Below are 26,169 nucleotides of genomic sequence, written 5' to 3' on the forward strand. Positions count from 1 at the left end.
GTGTGACTGTTGCCCAAACTGAACAGTAACTGTGGATGTTGTATTTCCATAAGTACAAAGAGGTTGAGATGGCTGTGCTGTTATTTCTAGAAATAGTTCTTAAATGAGTGTTATTGGTTGCACTGCTCATTGTGTGTCACTATCTACAGCTGAAATATCCTAGGTTTTTGTTCCCTTAATTATCTTTGGAAAAAAACCAGAAAGAAGGATGTTTAGAGAATAAGTTTTGTTCTTTTTAGTATTAAGAGGGAGAATTGTCAGAAATCTGCCATCTGCTTTTAGCAGATGGATTTCTACTTGACTACTTAAAGCAAAAAAAGCTTTAATCAATACAACGAAGAAAAATAGCAAGGAATTACATTTTTCTTTTTGTAAAAATCAGAGACTTTCTAAGTATTGTCAAACAAACAAAAATATATCGATATTAGTGTGCAAAGAATTGGAATTGTTATAATTATATTTGCTTTTCTTTAAGTGCATGCTGTTTAGCACTGCCTCATAATAGGACTATTTTTGTTCTTCAGATTGTTTAGCAATCTCATCCCCAAACATTCACCCATTTACTTAATTATGGGCAAAACAACCATCTAGCCTAAATACAATAAATTAACAAGAGTACTCCAGTTTGTTTGATTTTGACTAAGCATGTTTGGTGAATCCAGCAGCTTCAATTTCCAAACCATGTTAATGCTCTGTAAATCCTTGTATTTGTCCATTATTCAATATGCCACAATTAAACAAAACATGGCTGTGGTATGTGAACCAAGGCATTATATTAAAGAGAAGATTACATGCTCTGAACTTGAGACATTTTCAAATGAGAAAACATCCAAATTTTGGCCTAAAACTTAATCAGAGCTATTTTGCTATCCCTGAGAAAAATTGGGGGGAGGGGGGGGCTAATCCTTGTTTTAGAAAGCTGTCCAAAACATTATACAGATAGTCCTCAATGTACAACCACAACTGAGCCCAACATTAGCTCAGTTGTTAAGTGAGTTTTGTCCTATTTTATGACCTTTCTTGCCACAGTAATTAAGTGAATCGCTGAAGTTGTTCAGTTAGTAATATGGTTGCAAAGTGGATCTGCCTTCCCATTGACTTTACTTGTCAGAAGGGCACAAAAGGGAATCACGTGACCCCAAGACATTGCAACCGTCATAAATATAAGCCAGTTGCCAAGCCTCCAGATTTTGATCACATGACCATAGGAATGCTGCAACAGTAGATAAGTGTGAATAAGTCTCTTTTTTCAGTCACTAAACAAATGTTGTAAATTGAGTACTACCTTAATCAGATATTTACCTCATTTCATTTTTACTTTTCCACAGCTTTCACTGCTGTCTTAGTTCTTGGTGTGTTGTGTTAGCCCAGGGGTAGGCTTCAAAATTTTAGCAAGGGGTTCTTTGCCCTAATGACTGGCAAGATGGGCGTGGCTGGGTGGTCATGTGACTGGGTGTGTGTGGCCAACTCGACATCGCTTCTTTTCCCTAATTACATAAGACTAATTATATTAGACTCACAGATGAACACAATACAGAAGCCTGATGATGGCAGATGAGATTCTGCCAAAACGTTGCTAAAACTTTAAAAGCACAACTATAATGACGTGGGAAAATACTGGAACAAAGCTGAATACCATACATATAGATACCCATGAAAACTTAAGAAAACAAATACATAGATACAGAGACAGAGACAGAGATAGAGATATATAGATATATATACCAAAAAGTTGTTTATTATTTTGTGCATTTAATTTAATACTTAAATAAAAGACTGGGTGAAACCCAGACTTAATAGCAGTGACTGTGAGAGGGATCTTGGAGTCTTAGTGGAGTTTCTGATGAGTTACGTGATTTTTATTATTTGGGAATTAATCCCCTCAGAGGCTAGTGGCTATGTTATCTAATTTTCTCAATGGCTCTCCCTAGCAAGTGCTGAATGGATTGTTTATCTAGCTTGCAACACTTTTACGAGGTGTGAAATGCTCTTGGCTGAATGCCCAGAAGTTCAATTAAGCCTTTTAAAAGCTTTCCCTTGCTGCTTGTCTTTCTGGTGTTATTGGGGGCTCTCCAAGCCCTGCAGAGTCTAAGCTGGGAGCTCTCCTGAGCCCCGGTGAGCCCCCAGCAGCCCACCCCTGGTTAGCATATGATTTTATGATTCTTTGGACTCAAATTACAAGTAAGGAATTGTAAGTGAGGGAGGGCATGGAACTGTGTCTAAGTGAGGTGTTGCCTCTTTAATGCAGGAGAATAAACAGCCCACTGAATATTCTCACCCTATGAACCAGACTGTCTGTATTAGTTATGCCACCCCAGCTGTTAGTAGATACAAGTAGTCCTCAACTTACATCAATTTGTTTAGTGACCATTCAAAGTTACAACGGCACTGAAAAATGTGACTCATAACCATTTTTCATAGTTACGACCTTTGCAGCATTTTGATCATGTGATCAAAATTTCGATGCTTGGGAACAGGTTCATATTTATGACCATTGCTGTGTCCTGGGATCATGTGATCACTTTTGTGATCTTTTGACAAGCAAAGGTTATGAGGAAGCCAGATTCACTTAACAAGCAGGTTACTAACTTATCAGCTGCAGTGATTCACATAACAACTGTGGCAAGAAAGATTGTAAAATGGGGCAAAACTCACCCAACAAATGTCTCACTTAACAGAAATTTTTGGTCAACTGTGGTTGTAAGTCAAGGACTACCTGTAATGAAGTTTATGTTTCCAGAAATGTTTTCATACCTGTTTTCTGTGCAACAAACACTGGTTAGAGACACAGAAGCTGGCCAAAGTAACTATAAGAAGCACTAAAAGAATTATATAATATGAATTTACTTCTGTATTCAGTATTCCTTGAATATGCTGAATGCACTATCAAGAGTCTTCTCAAACAGCGAGATGGGTGGCACATAAATTTAATTATATATTTGTCAAACATTGGTAAGAGAGCCGATTTGTTGATTTACCATGCACAGCCAGAGTCTCAAGGATATTTCCAGGCTAAAGATAGAAGGGGATACATCCTTTTTATATTGGGACTGCCAGATCTTCTTACATGTCTATGACAAGTTATGACTTAATAGACCAATTGGCTTTGAAAACTATGTTATTTCTGTATCAGGTGGTTCATTTCGCTAGACTAATCCTTCTTACATTGCTATTAAAAGCACAGTACACAAGCAAAAAGATAAAAAAGAGCACTAGGTAATGAAAACCTAAACAAACCCTCTTCCTGTTATTCAGTGTCAATCTATTCATAGTTAGATTCACAGGAAACAACAAACTAGCCAGCTGCATTTTATATTTGAAATGTATGTGTAAAATTCAAAGATCAAAGATCAAACTCAGAAAATTGACTAAACATAATAAATCACAGTTTATTAAACTATGGATTACTGTGGCGTGCAAACATGGCTAGAAATCACTATTATACTTAGGTTTTTCACGGGTTTATTGTTTATTGTTAAATACTAGCACAGGAAAATATTTGTACGTATATCCATTCAATATTCAAAATCTGGTAAATTAAAAGTATTTTCAGATTGGTATTTTTCCACACAAGGAAATTGTCCTAAAGGAACTTAAAACTATCAGAAAACAAACCACTTAACAAGAAAATCAACAGCTAAATTTGTCATGATTCAGATTAGCCTGAAAACACACCAGAGTTTTCATATATAGCATGAGGTAAACTATAGACAACACTGAGTTTGTTTAATCTTACTGGCAGGGGGAACACACTTGCAGCACTAGTGTTCATGATTAATCAGCATTTGTTAACAAACTGGTTAGGATTTCATATTTGCCACTTAATTTATTTAGGCTGCCATGTCCTAACGAGATCAATTATGCAGAACAAACAGATTCAGATAAAGACAAAAAAAACTGGTCAAGGAGAGCAGCTTGGAAAATATATACCCTTTTCTGAAATGTGTTTGAATATTAATAGCTCTGGTTGGCAGTTAGGCTGTTGGTTTGAGCTCCGAGCTTGGCAATTTGGTTGCAAACGTTTCATCACCATTCGAGGAGACATCATCAAGTGTATTTTGAATTGTGCTTGTTTGTCAGAACACAGGTCTTTAAATACTTTTTTATGAGATGCAAATTAGTCTAAATGTTATTTGTTTGGATATTTCTAAGTCATGGTCTGATTTCGGACTATTGGTTGGACCAGTCTCAGTAACAACTATCAAACAAGCAAAAACCAGACCATGACTCAGAAGCACCCACATAATTCTAATCCTAATCTGCCTCATGCAGACAGTACTTAACTACAACCTAGCAACAACAGCCAGCCAAGCAAGTAGTCCGAAATCAGACCATGACTCAGAAATATCCAAACAAACAACATTCAGACTAATTTGCGTCACACAAAAAGGTATTTAAAGACCATTGCTCTGACAGACAAGCACACCTCAAAACGCACTTATGATGTCTCCTTGAATGGCGACAAAATGTTTGCAATCAACTGTCTAAATACCCTTTTCTCTCAATTGTCCCCTAAACCTAACACAAAACACTGACAGTCTGATGGAACATTGAGGTAGCAATTTCTCTTTTTTTAATAAAATCATGCATTTTTTAAACAAATGCATCTCTCAAACTTGCAAACCAGCTTAAAGTATGTATAATAATTCATATTAACAGGAAAGAAGAAAACTAGTTTGGTGCAGAAGTTAAGGTACCAGGCTGTACATTGGCTAAGAGTTTTAGTCTGGCCTTAAGCACTAAGCCAGCTTGGTGTCTTTGGGCCAGTCACTCTCCCCCAGCCATGGAAAGGAGGTAATAACAAACCACTTTTGAAAAACCTCGCCGAGAAAATTACAGGGACTAGTCCAGGCAGTCACTGGGAGTCAACACTGATTCAAAGTCACATACATGCAACTCATAACAGCTGAACATAGCTTGCAGACCTACCTCTGACACAAAGTCCTTCTACACATACTCAGTGAAAACACTAAAAGGTTTTTATGTCGTTAATGTACAGATACCTTGAATTTCACATCCCTGCAGGTAGGTAATAACATTTAGATTCCATTACTGCAGCTGCAACAAAAAAGGCAATTTATTTTAAAGATAATTTATTTTACTGGCAGGCACTCCTCTGTCACAGAGAAATCCATCAGGTTCTAAAGTATCTTTGTCTGGATCGTGCCTCATGTTATTAAAGGAAATCTTCATCTGCCTGCTTGCCTAAAATGCCAAAATGTGAGGCGTGAGGGAAGAGAAGGATGTTGAGACATTTTAAATCTTTAGAATGTGAGAAAAATTCTCTTGTGAGTAAAAATTCTAACTCGGTTAACTTGACATTCTAGTTTTGCTGCTAGAAATAAAAACAGGCTAATACCGCACGGAGAACAAATAAAATTGAAGAAATCCAATGGAGGCTGTTTTTTAGTTCATATATTAGGCAGCCTTTTATCCAAGTCATTCCAAGTTAATATACAAAACAATTGCAACATTTTAACTCTCATAAAAGGATGCTCACTACCAGATCAACCTCATGTTTATTTTAATCATGTAGTGCTTTTAATGTACACTTCCAGAGAATACAAGGGACAGTATTCCTTAGGCTCTTACAATCCCAACATTTGACACAAGAAATATAACAGGGGAAGCAAATGGAAATAGAGGCAATGAAATAATACATGATTGAGACAGTTAAATGTCCTTCGTCTTAGTTACAGAGTCAGTTATGGAGAATCTATTCTATTCACAATGGCCATTATGGGAGAATGGAAAATGAGAAATGAGAAAGGTAGAGTAGAGAAATCAGCATGCTAAGTATTATTAGGAAAACATTGGAAGTCTCTATTATACTAATCCAGCCACCTTGTGTGGAGGCATAATTAATTTCATAGATTTTGCATCCCTTTGATTTTGTATCACTGGAACTGGACTTTCCTCTCTTTTTCTTACAAATACACTTTAATTTGTATCAAAGATCTGTTTTGCAAAACAGATTTACATCTATTTTAACATTTGCACAAGCTAAGTATTAACATGTTCAACTAATCTTGACTTCTTTTCAAGCTTACAGCTTGGGTGCCTGATTGTTATTTTTCCCTTCTCCTTATTTGTACATAATTGCACACCATGACATATTACTTTAACTAAATGTTTTTAAAATAGATAAAAGGGGGAAATCAAAGCAAAATAAGCAAACAATAATTACTTACAGTTACCAGTAAAATCTATTTCATAATATGAAGAACACCATGCTCCAAGCCTATTTCTTTGCCCACATAATTTATATCAGAATAAACAATTTCTTTTTGGCAACTGATAGTACCAAATTCTGCTTTGAATCAAAATATATGAGCTCAGGGTTGAACTCTCTGAACTTGTTTTCTTGCAGATGTTTTATTATCAAACTAGGTAACTTTACCAATTCCCATCATATGAAAAGCTCCTTTCAGATATTTTAAAAATCAAACTCTGACTTCCTTTTATTTTAAAATATAGGTATTCAGAATTCCAACAGATAATTCATATCGATTTCATTCATTACTGTGGATTTAAGCTGCTGACCCTTGTGAATAAATTTCACTTTGGTTGCCCCAACAGGTCAATAGGTGATAGTGTCTTCCTACTCCCTCTCAATCCATGGAACACCTCCCATATTACATAGAGCAAGGGGTCTCCAACCTTGGCAACTTTAAGACTTGTTGACTTCAACTCCCAGAATTCCTCAGCCAGCAAAGCTTGGAGACCCCTGACATAGAGGAACTATTTTAAAATTAAAATCAAAAATATTTTCACTTTTACACGAGAATATAAAAAAGGCTCTAGGTTCACACAATACTAACTACATCTGAGAGACTGCCTCTCTCCTATATAAATAGGTGTGCTCACTTTGACTGTGAATTTTGCGGTATGGTTTTGTGGTTCACATTGTTTTTATTTTTTAAATTGTACTGTTTGCTGTTTTTATATTGTTTTTAATTGTTTGTGAGCTGCCTAGAGTCATATATTGAGATAGGCCACTATGTATATTTGATTAATAAATAAGTAAACCCATAAATTATGTTTCAGAAATCTTATTAGTAGGGTTGATGAAATTCATCATACTAATATTCTTACTGGATAATCTAATTCCATAGTATTCCTGTTTTTCTCCGAAAAGTTAATATGCTGTTTTTTAATCAGTTTTCTATTTGGGGGGGGTGTGTCTTTTTAAGTATTAATATGTAATACTTTGCCTAAAACCACTTTGGAAACTGAGGGGCCTACAAACTAATTACATAATTAAACAAGCATGCTAATCCAAAAGGCTACTCAGTGCATCATGGCTTTACAGGATAAAGTGAATCCATCCATAGTATCTACTCAATGTAGAGTTTCTCAAACTCAAGTCATAACGCCAAGAAGTAACAAGCAAATTTGAGTGTGTGGGGTGATATCACAATTATTTTGGTTTATTTTTTCTCCTCAGCTGCTTTTTCCACCTTCTGTTCTTCTCATTATTTTGCTGACTGAACAAGGAACAGCAGTGATGGTGGCAGCAGAGTTGGAAAGAAGAGGTAAATTAGGGTTTGGGATTTTATTCTGTAATGTACACAGGCCTGATATCTCCATCCAAGCAAAGCAGAGAGCAAGTTCTGACCTGATTCCAGGCAAGGGAATATGTAGTGTGGTTCAAAAATTCAAAATGCTAACTGCAATGCTGTATCAACCTTCCTTCGTATTGCATAGAAGAATCAAAGCTGGATCAACCGCAAGGGCAAGTCATTCTTCAATGACTTGGAAATATAGGAAACAAATGGAAAACAGCTTTTTTTTTTTAAACCGTTCTAAAATTATTATACAATACTCTACACTGATTCAGGAAGCACAGCTTTGGTAGATAATTTGGAAGCTGCTATACAGACCTTTGATTAACCCTGATAATCTGCCTTAATAGAGGTATTTTTTTAAAGCATTCCAATGAAATCCTTGGCAAGGATAATGTACCATGATGAATCTAACATACATTCATTCATTCATACCTAATTTTGTAACGTGGTTAAGAGGCTAGAAATCAGGATAACGCATTCTAGTCCTGCCTTGGGCAGGAAAGCTGGCTGGGTGACTTTGAGCCACTCATTCTCTCTCAGCCCAGACACATCACAGGGTTGTTGTTGTGTGGGGAAAATAGGAGGGGGAATGAGTATTGTGTGTGTTTGCCACATTGAGTTGTTTATGAAAAATAAAAATGGTGAATACAAATAAATAAATAAAATTCCTGCTACGTTCATAGATTTTTGTTCCACAAGGAAACAGATGCAAGTATTTTGATAATTCCTTATTCCAACCTATGGATAATTTAAAACAAAATATTGAAAGGTCATTGACTCATCCTTAAATATCAAAGTACTTTCTCCAAATCTCTTATCTCCACTCTGACGTAAATGAAATCCAACTCAACTTGCATAAATGCCTACTGAAAAACCTTGTCAATAACCTTTTAAGTTAGGTACTTACATACCAAAACAAAAACAAAACAAAACCAAAGCAGATCACCTATGAATTCCCTAGATCAGTTCCCCCTAAATCACTGCTCTTTCAGGTGAATTCCCAATGGCCATATTGGAAAGGCACCATTTTAGTAGCTACTCTAGAGAGCTATAAATAGGTTGCTATCTCTGAGCTTTAACCATGGAATTCAAAGCCCAGATCTTATAACCCTCACCCTACAAATAGCAAGACTGAAGTATCTAGTTCTCTAGACCAGTGGTGGTGGACCTATGGCCCGCATGCTACAGGTGGCCCGCAGAGCCCTCTTGATGGACATGTGCATCATCACCCCAGCTTAGCACATGCCCACTGGCCAGTTGGTCTTCAGGTCTCTGCCACGCATGCAGGGGGCAAGGTGCCTGCGTAAGAGGGGGTGCATGCAAGGGGTTGCATGTGGGGGGGCAGGGAGGCATGCAAGGGGGCGGTGTGCCTTGCATTTGGGCATGCATGCTTTGGGCACTTGGTGCCCAAAAGTTTCACCATCACTGCTCTAGATGGATTTGCACAGCTCCTTAAACTGAAACCAGCCAAACATGATTTTGAATTTTGTGTGAACCTAGTCACTTTTGCTTTCAATTTCAATGGTGTGACACAATCAAACCCACTGTAGTGGGTTTGACTTTTTTTTTAGCAAGTGGTCATCTACAGTTACAATTACTGTATTTAACAAATTCACAGTAAAAACTTGCAGTATTTGAAGATCATCCACTTAGTCACACTATAATGTTATCTCTCTTGATTTAATTTAAAAATATTATATTCAGCTAATTAATTTTAACAATTCCCTCTTAAGAAGACACATTTTAAAAGAAATTTAGGCAAAAGTAATTTAAGCAGTTATCAGATGTCATGTCTGAATTCCAACCAAAGCATGTCAAGTCATTAGTTAAGCATTCAGAATTTTAAGCCAAGAGCAACATGGCTATTGCTTTGAGATCTGCAATTTATCCATTGCATATTTATTTAGGGCTAATCTCAATAAAGACACATTTTATATTTTCCTACATTTTTAATAGCACATATCTTATAAGGTGCCCTTATGCACTCTATATATTTGTTTATTTAATATATAAATAAAAATCAGGGCACTTTTAAGGTTACGGCTGGAACTCTCAGTTTTGTTGTCAATAGATTCTTTAACATCTGAGAGCGTGAGCAAAGCATTTTTTCTATCACAGAGTCTGCCCAATCTTTGCACAAACAAGGTATCAAAAAACATGACTTCAACTTGTGCTTCTGAATAAAGGCCAGGTCAATGGTGAAAGAAAACTTTGTGCTGTCACCAAAACTTCCATGAACTTGGCTTCTTCTGGGAAAACCAAGGAATGAATTCTACTTCTAAACAGCCATAACCAGAATACAAAAATCATACTTACAGCGGGCTTAACATTTGAGTAGCATAAGTTCTATAACAAGGCCATATTCCAGGATTCCCCCCAAAAAGTTTAGAATTAATAGTACTTCACTTTCTGAAAAAGAAATATGGTACCTTTGCACAGGTATAGACAGTAAATAGAAGGGGAAGAAACCTACATTGTATTTACATTTATATTACATCAAGGAACCAGAAGGACTTTGGAAAACCTCCTTTATACATAGAAATCTGCTAATGAATGTGTGCTGTGTATGCCTTTAGTATGTTTCCATTGAAGCTCATGCTTCTAACTGAAGCATTCTGTCAGACTGGCAAAACTGATTTAGGAGAAAAGGAATCTGTTTGTCAGCTGTAGCAAACTAGCTAAGTTCTAGCAGGCTGGATAAAGGAGTTGAATACTGCAGGACTTCAGCCCAAGAGACCAGTAACCAAAGTTATCAAACATTCCTTCTTTTTCATAGACCCTTTTTTTCCCCATTAGATGTCACAATTCCAAAAATAAGAATAGAGCTGTCCATTGTGATCGTCCTATGGACAGACTGCACAAATCTAATAACAGTTCTCTTCATCTGATTAAAACTGTGCAAAATATTGAGAAACAAAAGCAGTGTGGAATCTGAATATGTGCCAAGGGCTTTCCCTCCAGGAAATTCATAAAGAAAAAAAAAAGGGAAAGAAGGAAGACAAAAATAATTTAACACCCATTTGGCCCTGAGCCCTTAAAGCATTTGGAAGACATGTGGTCCTCTCTCCCATCTCCATCAGAGCGTAAACAAAGACAATATATCATGCCTTCTGTAACTAATAACATATTAAGAAGCAAAAGGGAGACCGGTCCAGAACCACATGTGGCAAGAGAATGGTGTTTCCTATTCTTCCCCAGCATCCCTTTCTGAAGGAGGAGCAGTCAAACAGCCACCGAATGAAAATGCCATTAGCCAGATTGAGAATAATCCCAGATTGTCTTTCCAAACCATCCTCCTCCCAATCGGAGCAGCGAAGAAACAATACACACACACACACACACACATACAAAGGCAATTAACACAACTAGGACAGGCTTTAGGAGCAGAGGGGGAGGGGGAGCAGGGGCGTGAACACGACACATTAAAAAAATAGCCACAGCACAACCCGAAGTGAGGGGGGAACGAAAACTAAGACCAGATGCTTAATCCGACGCCAGCGATTCGTGCCAAGATCTTCCCAGAGAAGACCTCCCGAGGTGTCTTCGACGGAGCAACTTCAACAGGCTCGAAAGCCGGCTTGCTACACCAGTGCACGCAGCGAGAGCGCAACCCACCCGCCCAGGAGATGCCGCTCCTCGGACGCCGAGAATCGGGTTCGATCCTCCGCCGGGATCGGACTTCTGGCCAAGCAAGAGGCTCCCCATCCTCTTCCCTCCCTCGGGCGAAACTGCCAGCTGTCAAGCGCCAGATTATCCACAGCCACCAGCAGAGCTTCTGGCTGGCAGGCAACCAGCCGCTTCTTCGCAATCGCCCGTTCTCTCGGAAAGGCGGGAAATGGAGGGAGAGACAGACAGACAGACAGACACACACACACACCATCAAACTGCCTCCTCCACAGGAATTGCCGGTCGCTCGCTTGGTCCCCCAAGGCTTCAAGGCAACCGGCATTCCCTTCGACAAGCGCCTTTCGGCGGCCAAATTACCGAACCACACGGAGGAAGGAAACTAGCAAGCGGTGGGCGCTGCCCTCCACCGCCTCGGCTTCTCGCTCCAGCAGGGCAGCCGGGCAGCTCGCCTAGCCGGCGGCCCCCAGCGACTTAGCTGAGCGGGAAGGCAGCCAGGAAGCAGGAATCTTCGCCCGATCAAGGAGAGCCGGGCCCTAAACAAAGCTCCCGATTCTTCTCCCCAACGAATCTCTTTTCCTCTTAACTATCCACTCTCCCCCCCACTCCCCACCTCCCCGCCAGCGCATCCTCCTCTCGGACCAGAGTCTACCACTCCGCCTTACGGCAGCAGGAATGTGACCTCAAAACACTCGCGTTCCAGATAAACGGAACCTGTGCAACATTTTGGTGGTTTTTTTGTTTTTTTAAAGGGGGGAGGTGGGGAGTAAGAGAGACCTGGAAAATCGGGAAGACGATCTGTCGAAGACGAGAAACGGGACTGCGGAAGAGAGAGAGTACCTTGGATGTGCTGCTTGATGACACTTTCCAAGTGGTCCAGCCTTTCTATAATCCTTAGAGTGTCTCCTTTGTCTTCCTCTAACTTTTTCTCCGAGATCGGCTCCTGAACTTTCACAGAAACCGTGGCGATATAGTTGGTGACCCAGCCCACGTACAGCAGGCAGATGATGTTAGTCATCCCGCTGAGAATCACGCATGTGGACACTAAAGTTTTGGTTTTCCTGTTGCAAACCATTCTGAGATCCCTCCATATATAGCTCCAACAAAACCTGGGGCTCCGGGTAGAAGAAGTGGGTGGGAGAAAATCAGCACACACACACACACGCACACAAAAAAAGTCAACAACCAGGTGGGTAATTAACACCCTTCTCTCACTTTCTGCAAAAAGGGAAGCCGGTCGAGTCTCAAGTCAGCAAATTTCCATCTAAATCGCGACTTGTTTCACAGGCAAGGAACATGTTCTCCCCCGCCCAAAAGCAAAGGTTGAAGGCGAGAGCTTGATTCGGTTGCTGGGATCTCCCCGGCTGTAAACCCAATCCAAGAAAAACCAAAGGAAAGAAAGCAGAAACTTTTGCCTCCAAAGCTTTGTCCGCTCCCAGGCTCGGCTGCTTCCCTTGGTACGCCTCACTCCAGAGAGCGCACGGGAGAGAGATGCGGAGTCAGGTGCCCAAGAGTGTTGCAAAAAACTTTCTTCGCCGCCGCTCCGCCTAGCACAGCTCACAGCAGCCGCCGCTCCTGAAGCCGCCCCTTAGAAGCCGCAAACAGGCGAGTCGGGCATGTATGGGGGCGGATTGACAAGCCTCTCGTCCAATAAAGAGAAGGAGCTGGTCCAGAGTTCCGCGGCATCGCCAAGCTATTGGCCAACTTGGGAAGGGAGAGCTTCATTGGAGGCCCACCTGCTCGCCGATCCGGCTTTCTCTAGCCGTCAGGCTGCCGTTTGGCCGGTGTGTTTGTATATTTGTGTAGGTCGGCGGTTCCCGGAGAATCTCGACCCGGGGGATCTGCAACAGAGATCAAAGGAGCCAACCAAAATTGCGTGGTAAGTTCCACAGGTAATTTACCACGTCTGGCTTTCCTTGCATAATCTTCCCTTGTTTTTAAATCCCTCGCTGCTAGTATAGTATCTGTTGCTATTTATTGTCAGCCGCCCACAATACCACGATCGATTCTGTAAGGTGTCCCAAAAGGGCTTCCCCTCCCCCATCTCCTCGCAAGAAGCCACTGGACTTTCTGGTTTTTCTTTGAAGGCGTTTCGCTTCTCATCCAAGAAGCTTCTTCAGCTCTCGATGACCTGGATGACTGAGCATCTCCTTAGATCCCGTAAGGTGCTTTAAAGCTTTTCCTTGTGTGGTTTAGTAGTCGATTATGAACAATCAAAGAGAGCTTGGTTGATTCAAAGTGGGACAAAATCCAACCGCTGCCTTCCTTGCTCTTGTAAACCCTCGACTCCCAACTATTCAATAGAGTGTTAAAAGCCTAGCAATAGCTGCTATAAAGCCACAGAAGAACAGATTTTAATGGGAGCTGTCTTCGCCTGCTGTTTTACTGCAAGAAAAAAAAAAGGAAGTATTTTTGTGTTCATTCCCCTGCCAGGCCTGTGTATTAGTTCCATTATCGGTGCCTGTGTTCTGCAATGTTCCATTTTACATGTGTGGAATTAAGGTTGCTGAGCCTTCCTGAAACGTACAACTGAATGCAACCTAACCTATGCATCTCCCACAGTGTAAAAAGGAAGCCAGATCAAGGAATTATAATCCGGGTTCCCATTCGCTTGCTCTGGAATGACAACAACGCTGGCAAGGCGTTTTGGCAGGGAGCCCAGATATGGCAAGGAGCCAGGAATATCTTGGGGCAGTCTCATCAGTTGCAGATGCCTTTCCTACTAGGCATCTCTTATATGAGAGCCAAGGCACGTTACCTGCTGCTTGAATTTCATGGATGGTGTGTGGTTTGTGCTCGTTCCTCTTCCCCAAGGCAGAGGTTCTTTGCTATGTATGTCTGCAACAGTTGAGGGTGGGGCCACTGAAGTCTCCTTCCCCTCGCCCCCATTGCCACTTCAGACAATAATGACAGGAGCAGCCTTTTCTTCAGCCCCAGCCATGAAATTGTCCAAATAGTTCTTTATTCCATACTCACAGGTGGCACTTTCCATAGGCTTCTGGATGTTTTAACTTTGTTCTTCCTTCCAACCTCTTCCTTCTCTCCCTTTCCTCTCTTTGGAGTAGTTCTCATCTACCTGACATGGTGTGGTCCCTGAAGGAGGATTTTGCTGCAGTTGCATGATACTCCATAGAATTGCTGTGCTGTTGTAAGGTTGCTACAGCCTGGCGTACATTTTTTGTCTTGTGTCATACCAGCTTCATGGGCCCTAAACACTTCTGAACTGCGAGGAGTAGGAAGAAGAAGAAGAGCAGTGAGAGGAGGTGGAAAATGCTGGGCCAAGAATTTACCTCAGTCTGGTAAGCCTAAGATGGCCGTTTGCCAGAGTTCCAAGGCTGGGGCTGAACCTTACAGAAAGTACCATATGGGCACTGGCAGTTACCACTTCCTTACTGTTCCTGTGGCAATCTGCTGACTATACCAGATTTAGGCACGAGTTAAGCGAATTACAGTTTAGGGCCACATTGGGGTCTCCTAGTCCAAAGGGGCCTCTCAAAATTTCAGTTTTCACTTGTTACAGTTTCATTATCATTTCATACCCCAAAGTCTCCATTAATTAAGCTATTCTGTATGGCTCACATGATCCTCATTCATTAACATATGCTTTGTTTCTGCCTACATTTACACCTTCGATTCACAGAGGGTGTTTCTCTACCCTGTTGTGGATTTTTTTTTTAATGCTTGACATTCTTGCCATGTTCAGTTGTTATATTTGCCAGGTAGAATCTCTAGAGTTTAATCGCTGTTAGCACTTTCCAAACAAAACTGCTAAAGCTTCTCAAAGCTTAGCCCTCTCCTGTTTTAAAACTGCCCCTGCCAGCCAGCCCTTCCATTTCTTCCTTTAGTAGTGGTTCAGCCCACATCTATTTCATCCAAGCTTCATGGAGAGTGAGGAGACAAGAGGGTGATGGCCTCTCTGATGCTGCTGTGGTGGGCCAGCCAGATCAATAGGGTTGAGCTACCAATGGTTTGCCACTGCTTCTATTAGCGCTAACACATCACCCCTGACACAACCCAGCTCTAAGGATAGGCAGCTCCAAATATTTTTCCAGCTCTCCTTGAAGAAACAGTCTCACCTGGAGGGTATCTGGGTATTGACATCTGAGCCATGTCATGATGAGGCATAGTCCCTTTTGGTGCTAGTTTCTCAACCATCCAAAAATACAACCAGATACAACATTAGTTATGGGGAGTAGTTGTATATTCAAGATACATTCAAGTCTCTAGTTCAGGATGTGCTTGTTTATGGTTGTTATCTCTTGAAACCACCCTAGTTCAGGATGCTGATGTATGCCCCAAAGTAGGTTCTAGAGATTTTCTAGACCAGTGGTCACCAACCAGGGACCACTGATGATCTGTGAGAAAATTTTGGTGGTCCACAGAGAAACGTCACCCCCAAAGCACCCCCCAAAGCAATTAATCCAGGCTACGCAGGAATACAAGGCTACACCGCCCACATGGTCTGTCCACCCACTGGCCCCACCCTTCGGTTGAGTGCAAACCTTACCTTGAGTAGGGCCGTGTGAGCTGGAACTGGAAGGTAAGACTAATAGCTGGGGAGGGAAATCTGCCCCAGGATGGCTTGCTGACATTGGTGGGAAAGTCAGTCCCATATTCCAGAGCTGCAGTAGTCACAAGACTGGCCCGTTGGTCATCCTGGAGCAGCTCCTCCTGTCCATGGCAGGCCGGTGCACCCGGATGGAGGAGCAGGATGACCCAAGGGCCAGTCCTGTGACTACTGCAGCTCTGGAATATGGAACTGACTTTTCCAACAACATCAGCAAGCCACCATCAGTCAAAATTCATATTAGTGGTCTGTGGGATTTAAAATTAAGAGTTTGGTGGTCCTTGAGGTCCAAAAGGTTGGCGAATCCTGTTCTAGACCAACCCCACTCTTCTAACTCATGTTTCTCTATGGTAGCAGAGAGAACGTTCTTCAGAGAGAACGTCGCCCTATCTTCAAGGCAAGTAGTTCTGGCACAGACTGTTAGCAGCTTGCACCTCAGTACAATTTTTACTTTCCTTTCTTTCAGAGATTGATAGTCATTGGGATCAGCCAATACACAGCACCATTAACTGACCAAATGGGCTCTTTTCCCACAACTCTCTAACTCCCCTACAAAATCAATCCTGCATTGTTTAAACTGACTAGGTATAAGATGTTCCGCACATGTAGCCACTTGCTTTTTAAATAAATACCTTAAGCAGGAAAGATAGGTAAAGCTCTGATTTCATTCCCATCCAAGTGGAATGGCCACCATTACTGTTTGGGAAGAGTAGAGAGGAAGATATAATGACAGCCCACCTTCTGAAGCCAAAGACAACAGCTTTTGAATTGCTGACCTACCATCTGGATAAGGCATTCATGGCTAGGCTTCATTGGCTAGTGATGCCGTTGCTTAGCACAGCATGGCTCAGTTCACGACTGGTGGCATCCTTGAGAGAGTAATGTGTAATTGACTGTGGTAATAGCTCCCTGTGTTCCCACCACATTAATTTATGGACTGCACACAGAGGGTATCAGGATATGTTGCTATGCCTGGTATAAGATCTAATATAGGTGTACACTGAAGTTTACACCGGTTAGTTTCCCAACTGAGGGAGTAGATCCAGACTGGGATTATGACCACAAATTGCTGTAACCCATGATTGGGACAAAGAGCTGAAGATATATACACAGTTATCTATATATGAAAAGAACAGCTGGGCCCATGGTATATAATAGGCTTCCTTGAATATTAGCACTGCTGCCATCCAAGCATAGTTAGCTTGATAAACCATGGTTAAAGCTGTATGTTGTTTATGATTTTGTTTAAAACAGTACACTCATAGAATTGTGTTTTGCAATACAATGTAGCAATTATAATATGTTTTAGAATAACCTTGAATGAAAGATGAGTTAAATTATTAAAAACGGACTTTATATTTTGTATATAATAGAAATCAAATGTGGAAGAAGAAATGGAAACTACAAGAGTCAAATTTTAAGCCCAATGTTTGTTTTTCTAATCAGCAATAATTTAAAAACACCAGCTGATACATACATTAAGCTTATATGCTTCCTCTTGTTATTGTTCTAAGAAAGGGTAAGTCAAGTATAGAATCTCCTACTTGAGCAGGAGGCCAGACTAGAAGATCTCTAGGGTCCCTTCCAGCTCTACTCTGATTCTATTCAAAGTAACCAAACAGAGTGGCCTTTAAAGTGTTGACTCAGAGAGGATACAATTTATCCAGGAAATCTGGAAGCAAGAGAAACGCTAAGGAAGATGCCTGCATGCAGTGGTGGAATTAATTTTTTTTTACTACCGGTTCTGTGGGTGTGGTTTGTGGTCATGTGACTGGATGGGTGTGGCTTGGTGGTCATGTGACTGGGTGGGCATGGCTTGGTGGTCATGTGACTGGATGGGTGTGGCCAACTCAATGTCACTCACATCAAGGGGTGCCTCACCTGGCCCCTCCCCTCCCAGCCATTCCTTGTCACCCAGCCTCAACTTATCTATAGAATCCTTGGAGAAGTTTTTAAAAGACCTGCTTCCAAAATGCATTTATTTTACGTTGCAAAAGTGCTCCGAGACTCGATTCACCCCCAACCCCTCTGTCAGACCGCACTCCTTCTCACTCCAGACACTTTAACTTACACGGGGAAAGTGATACTTGCAGCATCCATGCCTTTCTTCCTTTTCCCCAGGGAGAAAGAGGACATGGGGAACAGAAAGCTAGGAGAGCGATCGCAAGTCAGCGACCGGGCGACTGGGTTGGGGGCATGGCCAGCCAGAGATTGCCACCAGTTTGGTGACCCATGCAAATAACCGCTACCGGTTCGCCCGAATAGGTGCCTCTGCCTGCATGGAGAGGTTTCCATGTCCATGTCTTACTGAATTTATCATACATAATTATACAAAAATAATTTCCAAGTAAATCTTTGAGAACCTCAGATTTTAACAGAAAAGTTTCACAAAATGAACAACACTGCCTTTATTTTATTTGACTTATTTACGGTTTTTAAGCATACCATGAGCAATAAAATTATGGTATTTTTCTGAGAAGCTACTCTGAAATCTTAATTTGGGAATAGTCTCTTGTAATCATTGAACGTTTCTAGGTACAAAAATGTATCTATGGATGCGGATGATGTATTGAGATTTGCTGGATCAATGTCAACTAAAGAACATAGACAACATCTGAATAAAACAATATGTTCTTTAAAAGTTATTTGTTGTTCTTTTTTTGGTATGTTATGTTTTTTGGCCAATGCCGTCTCCCGGACTTGGAATAAATATTGGTTCAAAGAGAAATGACCTTTACTTTCCCAGTGGTTTCTTAGAGAAAATCTGGCACTAATACTGTAATGACTTATTTTCTTATGTGGCAATCCAACCTTCTGTTAAGTTTGTAAGTTACATGACTCACTGAATTTGATTCCTGTACTCAAGTCTGTTTAAAAGCTTCAGAGCAAAGCACACTATGTATGTAAAGCAGGGATAGCTATATTTTTGTTACCAAGATATTTCAGGAAAATAAATTCCAATTTACTGTTTCAAACCAGGGCATTCTGGTATATCTTCAGATACACACTGCAAACCATAGCTGAAAGACATAGATCCTCCTTCATGTGCAAAGCTCAAATCCCGAGTTCAAATAATTATATCTGCAGGTAAGGTGGCCGGGGAGGGAGAGTCGCCCTTATCCAAATATTACACAATAATATCTTAAGGGCAGAGACAACATTCCACTGCATGGTATCAATGATACTGTCAGGATTTCAGCAGTTGCTCCAATTAAATCATGGGGGAGGGGGAAGCAGGATCAAGAGTGACAGTGAATTACGTATCTCAGAGTTGGCTACACCCAGGTAAATGCCAGATGAAGAATGTTACCTTCAAACAAATCTTTTTTAGTTTTGGGAGTGTGGCTCGAGGCTCATGATTTAATTGGAGTAACTGCCGGAATCCTGACAGATAGCCAATTCTGAGATAATGTAATTCACTGTCACCCTCGATCCTGTTTTTCCCCCCACGTCTCTGGATGTATCATCCAATGAAAAACACCCAGAAGCTTCAGTCATCTAATCAGTATTTGAAGAAAATATGAATGGAATGTACTTTCAATTCCACACTGCCACCTGCTCTTTGAAACCCTCCCCCCCCTTTCTGTTGTCAGCTATAAAATGTGTATACAAAATGTTTTATGAGTTGACATTTACAATATGTAGGAACTGAAAACACATAGTTTTATTAATCCCGACATAGTTCTACTGAAGATATCCTTCAAGACAGGACAGAAGAGTCTGGCTGGAATTAAAATACAGCACCAGATGCAGCTTGATAAAATGTTGGGATATTTTATCATGCCTACAGCCTTGCATCTTAGGGTATTCAAAACCTAAGTAGTGTACCTTCACTCAATCATAGAGTATATTAGCATAGGAGTGGGGAAGAAGAAGCAACAAGCTCCTTTGGATCTCAGGGGTTTTCTGGATTTTATCTGGATTTTCCAAGTGGTATGAACCAGTAAGGAGTGGAGGCCACTGAAGCTACTCCGGTAGAGCCAGCAATTTCTGAACTTGGTCATAATCAAGTGTGTTTTCTCCTTTCCCGAGTGTCCATAATTGATATGTAAGTAGTGTATCAAAGGCAAATTAGACAATGCACCTGTCACTTTGTCCATCAGCCCTAAGTGTGTTTAGGAGTCAATCTAGTACCATTAACTCTGCTTTTTTCAGAATTCCTTGCAAATTCCTGTGTCTGTGGCAAATGTATACATAAAAATGGTTATAAAAACAGTAGCTATTGAAATAAAATTATTCTTGAAAAAGTTAATACCTACATTCTCAAATGTGCTTTTTCTGGACTTTGTTTTTGGAAAAAGTCCAGTTGCTTCTTGAAAAAGCACCTTTGGGACAACCATGACCTGGATGACTGAGAATCTCTGTAGACGTATAGATACCAAATGTCTAAGAATGCTATGGTCACCCCAAGCATGGCACAACATGACCAAGGTCCATAGAAAACATCATTTCCCAAATTCTGATCTCCATCCTTGAGGCAACACAGCACATTTGGCCACACAAATTTCAAAGACTACCCACAATTAAACATACATGGTGTGCTGTCCCAGCCAGTCTATGGGAATTGGATAGTTACTTAGGAATTATGAGCTGTCCTCTTAAGGGAATGCATCATGGTAAATGTAGTTAAAAGTATCCTGGGAAATGTAGTTCATGTCATGTGGCACATCTGTAATCCTGATTGGTCGCTAATTTGACCCTCGATGGGTTGGGGGAGTTTTCCTCACTTTTGCCTGAATTCCCTAACTCATGGCAGCTGCTTTCTATCGCTATGCGATGGGTTAGGAGATAACCATCTTTTACTACAAGGCAGATATGCAAAGGACTGGTCATTAAAGAAGAACTTCATCACAAATGTGAGTTATGAGGATACCTGATGAACCAATAAATGTACTTTGTTATGGATGTCTTGTTGAGTTTATCTATCTGCATCTGCGTAGCTTACAAATCCACTACTGTGCAGAATAAAGAAAACATGGCATACAAAGAAATAGAGATGGACATGGAGCAAAATTAAAAACATCAGCAGGTCATCACTAGCTTCCAGTAGAGTGGCTCTGTCACTGAAAGACTAAAGTCACCAGGCAGAATAAAATTCAGCCAGCAATCATGCAATGAAGCCACGGTCAGGCATGCAATCCAAAATCCTTTATTCTGGAGTTGTGTTTTCTCAACATTGTCCTAGAATGCTTGATAATTGTAGCAAATGTAAATGATAAAATCATAGAACAATGTGTAGCATCTTTTTAAAAAAAGAGCTAGGAAGGAAAATAACCTTCAAGTAGGAAGGCACAAAAAGTTCCAAAGTAGAACAAAAATCTGAGACACCTGCTTGTCTCGAAACAATTTTGCTATTGTGGGAAACTCATGTGGGTGGGCTGTTGGAATGCAAAGGCAATGGGCCAGAAAAACAGACGTGCACATTTGAATGTCAAGGTTATATTTTGACATTGCACAGCACAGCCTTGAAACTGAAAAGTGGAAAATATGGAATTATAACCCTTTTAAGTTGTGCTCAACTTGTTATCCCTAGACAACAACCCAGTGGCATGTTCAGACCAGTTCTACAAGAAATCTCAGAATATTGTGGTATAGGTACATTAATACCTGAGTTGATACTTTGCCACAAAAATGAATGCAATTCTAACATCTGGGTAATATGGTGTGATCTACACATTCACAGTTATTGTGTAGGATCAAGCATGAAGGGCATGTCATTTAATGGGGTGAAAATTAATTTTTGCAATTTTTTTTCAGTGAGGGGTTCTAAAAATATGTGTTTTTATGCCAAGAATTCAAATCTGTGGTCATTTTTGCAATTGCACAATGTTTACCTTGATATGGTATCTGATTATATACCCCAGAAAAATCTCAGCTAACCCAAATACTTTATCTTCTCAAAATTACACCTTGTGCTGGAAAAATTATTTTTTTTTCTGCATGAATCTTATCTAGCTAAGCAAAAAATAATTCATGCAATGATAAACTAACATCAGAAAGCAATTATCTGATTTACAAAAATGTTTAAATGAGTTTCATCGAGTCTTGTTTGATCCGTTCTTCAACATCAGCTGCTGATTTGCTTCTTGGCCTCTGATATAACCCTTACAATTCTCATGTGTATACACTTTGCTTGTTACTTCTGTGACCTGTTTCACACATCTCTCTATTTATTGGGCATGACAGGGCCACTGTGATACTTACATTGGTTCATCAGTGAACTTCTTTATTTCTGCTGTAGTCAGTTTGCATGTCAAATGTGGCTCATATACACCTTCAGACCAGTCAAACAACTCCAACAGAGTGGACGCTTTGATTAAAGGCATTTTTCTTGCATGTTCAGAAAAATTTCCCAGCACTTCGTCATCTGCACCCCTCAAGTCAATGATCTTTTGCACACTAGCTCTCCTCTCCTGAATGTCATCTGAACACAAGAATATCTGGATTATTATTTCACTGAAAGCGTACCATGCTGAGCGGTGAATGGTTGGTAAAACAATATCTACTATAGCCTTCTTTTCCAGTTTAACTTGCTGCAACTGGAACAACACATGATGCAGGCTTCAATCCAGGAAAGTATTACTTTGATGTTGAACCAGCAAGAGTAGTACACATCAATGATACATTCCAATAATATTCTTCTAAGTTTTGAGGAGTTTTGCCTTTAAAGCCATAATCAGAAATCCATATTCAATAAAGCTATATTCAGCTGGAGCAGTTGTCAACCAGCATGGCTTATAGGGCCAATTTCCACAAGAGCCAGATCTGTGGCTTATTGCCTATGTGATCCTATATCCTATGCTTGATCAGTAGAAAGATCCTTACAGTGTGTAGCTCAGTGAAATGAGAAACTCACCAATTGAAACTCTGGTGAATGAACAATCAGTGTCAAGTTCTGTTGCAGTGTCTAGCATGTTGCCAATCTTATCTGCCCATTTGTTGTTAGAGAAAGTCTTCCCATCCAGTTTTGTGATTGTGTGTCATAGGAGTAACTCATTCATGTGCAATCCACACACCAACCAGATCAATTTCCAGTCAAGCTTGGCCTCTACACAGTGCATGCCACCATCTTCACAGCCTGAATCAACATTTGCAGAATCTCATCCAATGGCCTTCAAGCTTTTGTCAATGCCTTTCTTCTTCCTGAAATACACCATATTATCTGCAGTCACTTTAACGGGTTTTCCTGTTTTTGAGCCTTTCTCTGGAGTGAAATGACAAAGGTATCTTCTACCTAGCTTACTGCACACAGAATAATAATCATTGATAGTACTGGGGAGTTTTTATGATGCCTCCATTCTACTCAACCCTCTCATCAAGGAACCAGTCACTAGGAACCACCATTCTCTGCAGAAAAATGATGGGACTACTTTGTAGTAGAGTACAAAGGAGGATACAGATGGGGAGTGGCACCTATTCCCAGTTCAAGCCCAGTTCATCCAATTCTTCTATGATTCATAAGGATAGAAGTTAGAAACAAATATTGCAAGGCAGAAAACACCTGGTGATATGTGTCCTAATGGGTGACCCACTTACATGGAGATAAGAATGGAAGAATTTTTGCATTAAAAAGCATAAGCTCTACCCTACTGGATCAGACTCCTGTATTCCAGTAGTCTATTCTCATAGTGGCCAATTATTTGCAAGGTACCGTGTTAGAATCCTAGCAGATAGCCTCCAGAACCAATCACACTGTCATCAAGTATAATAACCATTGCTAATCATGACTTCCATGGATTGGTCCAATACTTTTTTGAAGTCAGTCAACTTGGTGGTATCCAACAGTACAACTCATGCTAGAAAATTATGTGTTGTGTAAAAATTTGCCTTTTGTATATCCTGATTTTTCCAAGGTTTCAATTTCACTGGCCAACCTCTGGTTCTAGTATTTTGAAAAAGGGGAAAAATAGTTTCTTGTCCACTTTATCCACATCATGTAATATTTTGTACACTCCTTTGCCTCCTTTATAAATTAGAAAGCCACAAATGTCATAGTTTTTCTTTATATGGAAGCTGCTCCCCTCCTCCCCCGCATCATCTCAGTTTCTTTCTCTGAACCTTCTCCAGTTCCGCTATAACCTTTTTGAGAGTAACCAGAACTGCACGCAATATTCCAGATGTTGATGATTCCACTGCCAACATTCTCACAGCTCTAACCATATCTCTACAAGCCATTATACTTCTATTGTAGGAATGGCATCCTTTTGGAAGTGTCTGGACCAGGCTGTATTCTGGAAAATTCAGTTTTGCACCAAAGATTTCAGAAGGGTTTCTGAGACATAATACAGGTTACTAGAATTATTAGAAGGGTGGGTTGGACCTTAATCACCTTTGGATTGTGACAAATTTATGATCCCTTTTATTTGATAAACTTGTCTCTGTTTATAATTGGGCCAATCAGTTCCCAGATAAATTACATGAAATTGTAAAGACAGATTTTAGTATCATTTGACTGCCACAAGGACTGGATTTATCTCTTATAGGACCAAATTAATTGGTGCTTTAAGAGGTACAGCAGTGCTATATGAAATGGATTTAGTATTCTAACCTCTAATTAATGTTAATTAAATCTCTCAGATGCAATTAACTCCCATTTTAAACTCATTAAGACATATCCAAAGTTTATAAAAAGTAGATACTATTAAATCCATGGAAAGAGAAAAAAATTCGCAGTTGATATGGTTGTCCTATGGAGTGTAATAAAGCATATTCTGTGGATTTCCCTACTATTCTGGAAATGTACAACTAAGCCTTTCTTTCTTTCTTTCTTTCTTTCTTTCTTTCTTTCTTTCTTTCTTTCTTTCTTTCTTTCACCTCCTTTGGTGAGCCCTACATAATTATAATTTTAAAGGCTGGTGTACATATATACATATATATATATATATATATATATATATATATATATATATATATATATATATATATATATATGGCATTCAGTTTGTTCGGTATTTTCCCACATCATTGTAGTGGGAAAATACCCAACAAAGCTGAATGCCATATATGTAAGTACCCTAAAACTTAAGAATATATATATATATATACATATATATATATATATATATATATATATATATATATATATATATATATATATATATATATATATATATATGTCTGAAATGGTATAGGGTTTCCTGCCTAAGCAGGAGGTTGGACTAGAAGATCTCCAAGATCCCTTCCAACTCTGTTATTCTATTCTATATTCTACCTATTGCCTAAGCAATTATCCAATTTCCTTGTTATCACACCCAATATATAGACTACAGATAATATCTTCAATTATCAATCCAAATAAAAACTTTTTTTAATTAAAAAAAGTCATGCATCTGATAACATTAGACTATTAATTTATATTATGGATATAGATTCAGAAAAATTAAATCAGCTACAGTGAACACATTAATCCTTCTGCTAGGATAATTATAAATGAAAATATTTCTTCATCTTTTAAACTGCCAAGTGAAACTCATTATGGATGTCCTTATTGACACTTGTTTTTAATCTCATATAGGAATCATTGGTTTATCTGATTTGACAAATTATTCTGGGTACAATAGTAGCTGGAATTGAACATGGATGTTTATTATATGCTGATGATATAGCGTCTCTGCTTCTATTTTCTGTATCAAAACTTATTGATATTGTACAACCTTTTGATAATCTACCAGATTATTTGAATCAGTGTCATGTAGGCTCTAATGAATTATGAAAGCTTATAATAAATGGAGAATTTATCATTATTTGAACTTTTTTAAACTATTTGGAAGTAGTTCTAAATATTTCTCCATTTATAGCTACAAATGTATGATTAAAAACAAATTAAAATTGACATGTGGATGACTGAAAATCTCACCTTTTATGGCCAAAAGTATTAAAAATGCATATTGTCACAATTAATATACCTAGAGTTATTTCTGTATCAATACTGTATGTTTACATTATTTTTCAAGCATAGTGACAATATCACTTTTGTTTCTTTTTAAATGGGTGAACTATTACAATCTCTTTGTCTAAATTATGATTATGATATTATAAGGGCTTATATTTCTGATTTTCAATATCACATCAACCATACATAATAACTTCAGTTTATTTAAGGAGCACAATTGACCAAGTTAAAAAAAATGATTTATTATATGATTCTTTTATGATCATGGCAGAAACTGGGATCTGTTTTTAGCCACAGCTTTATTATATTTCCTTCATCAAAAGTGGCAAGCTACATTTAGAAAAATATGATTTTGTATAACATTTCCTAATTTCAGAAATTAGTCCAGGTGATTTAGCAATGTTGGCAACTTTCAAATTACCATATTAAAACATACCGTACAGTATTCTAGATGAGTCTAAGTGTACAGCTTTAAAGTAAATATTTATGTATTTGTTACATTTGTACTTCAATACAAT

At 39.4% G+C, this 26,169-nt stretch overlaps 1 protein-coding gene across 3 annotated transcripts in view; it reads right to left on the bottom strand.

The window, feature by feature from the left end:
- Window positions 1-12,775, bottom strand: part of GALNT18 (polypeptide N-acetylgalactosaminyltransferase 18) — a 346,908-nt gene extending 334,133 nt beyond the window's left edge. The window contains exon 1 of one of the 3 annotated variants that reach the window (XM_026705594.2): window positions 12,033-12,775. In XM_026705594.2, coding sequence (XP_026561379.1) covers window positions 12,033-12,267 — 235 coding nt within the window. In that variant the 5' untranslated portion in view covers window positions 12,268-12,775. Of the gene's footprint in view, window positions 1-11,969 lie in introns of all 3 variants that reach the window. The other 2 variants (XM_087921117.1, XM_087921116.1) reach the window with 2 other exon arrangements.
- Window positions 12,776-26,169: the final 13,394 nt, after the last annotated feature.

The sequence above is a fragment of the Pseudonaja textilis genome, chromosome 1 (assembly GCF_049901715.1).
Source record: "Pseudonaja textilis isolate UNSWEBS1 chromosome 1, rPseTex1.2, whole genome shotgun sequence".
NCBI classification, from domain to species: domain Eukaryota; kingdom Metazoa; phylum Chordata; class Lepidosauria; order Squamata; family Elapidae; genus Pseudonaja; species Pseudonaja textilis.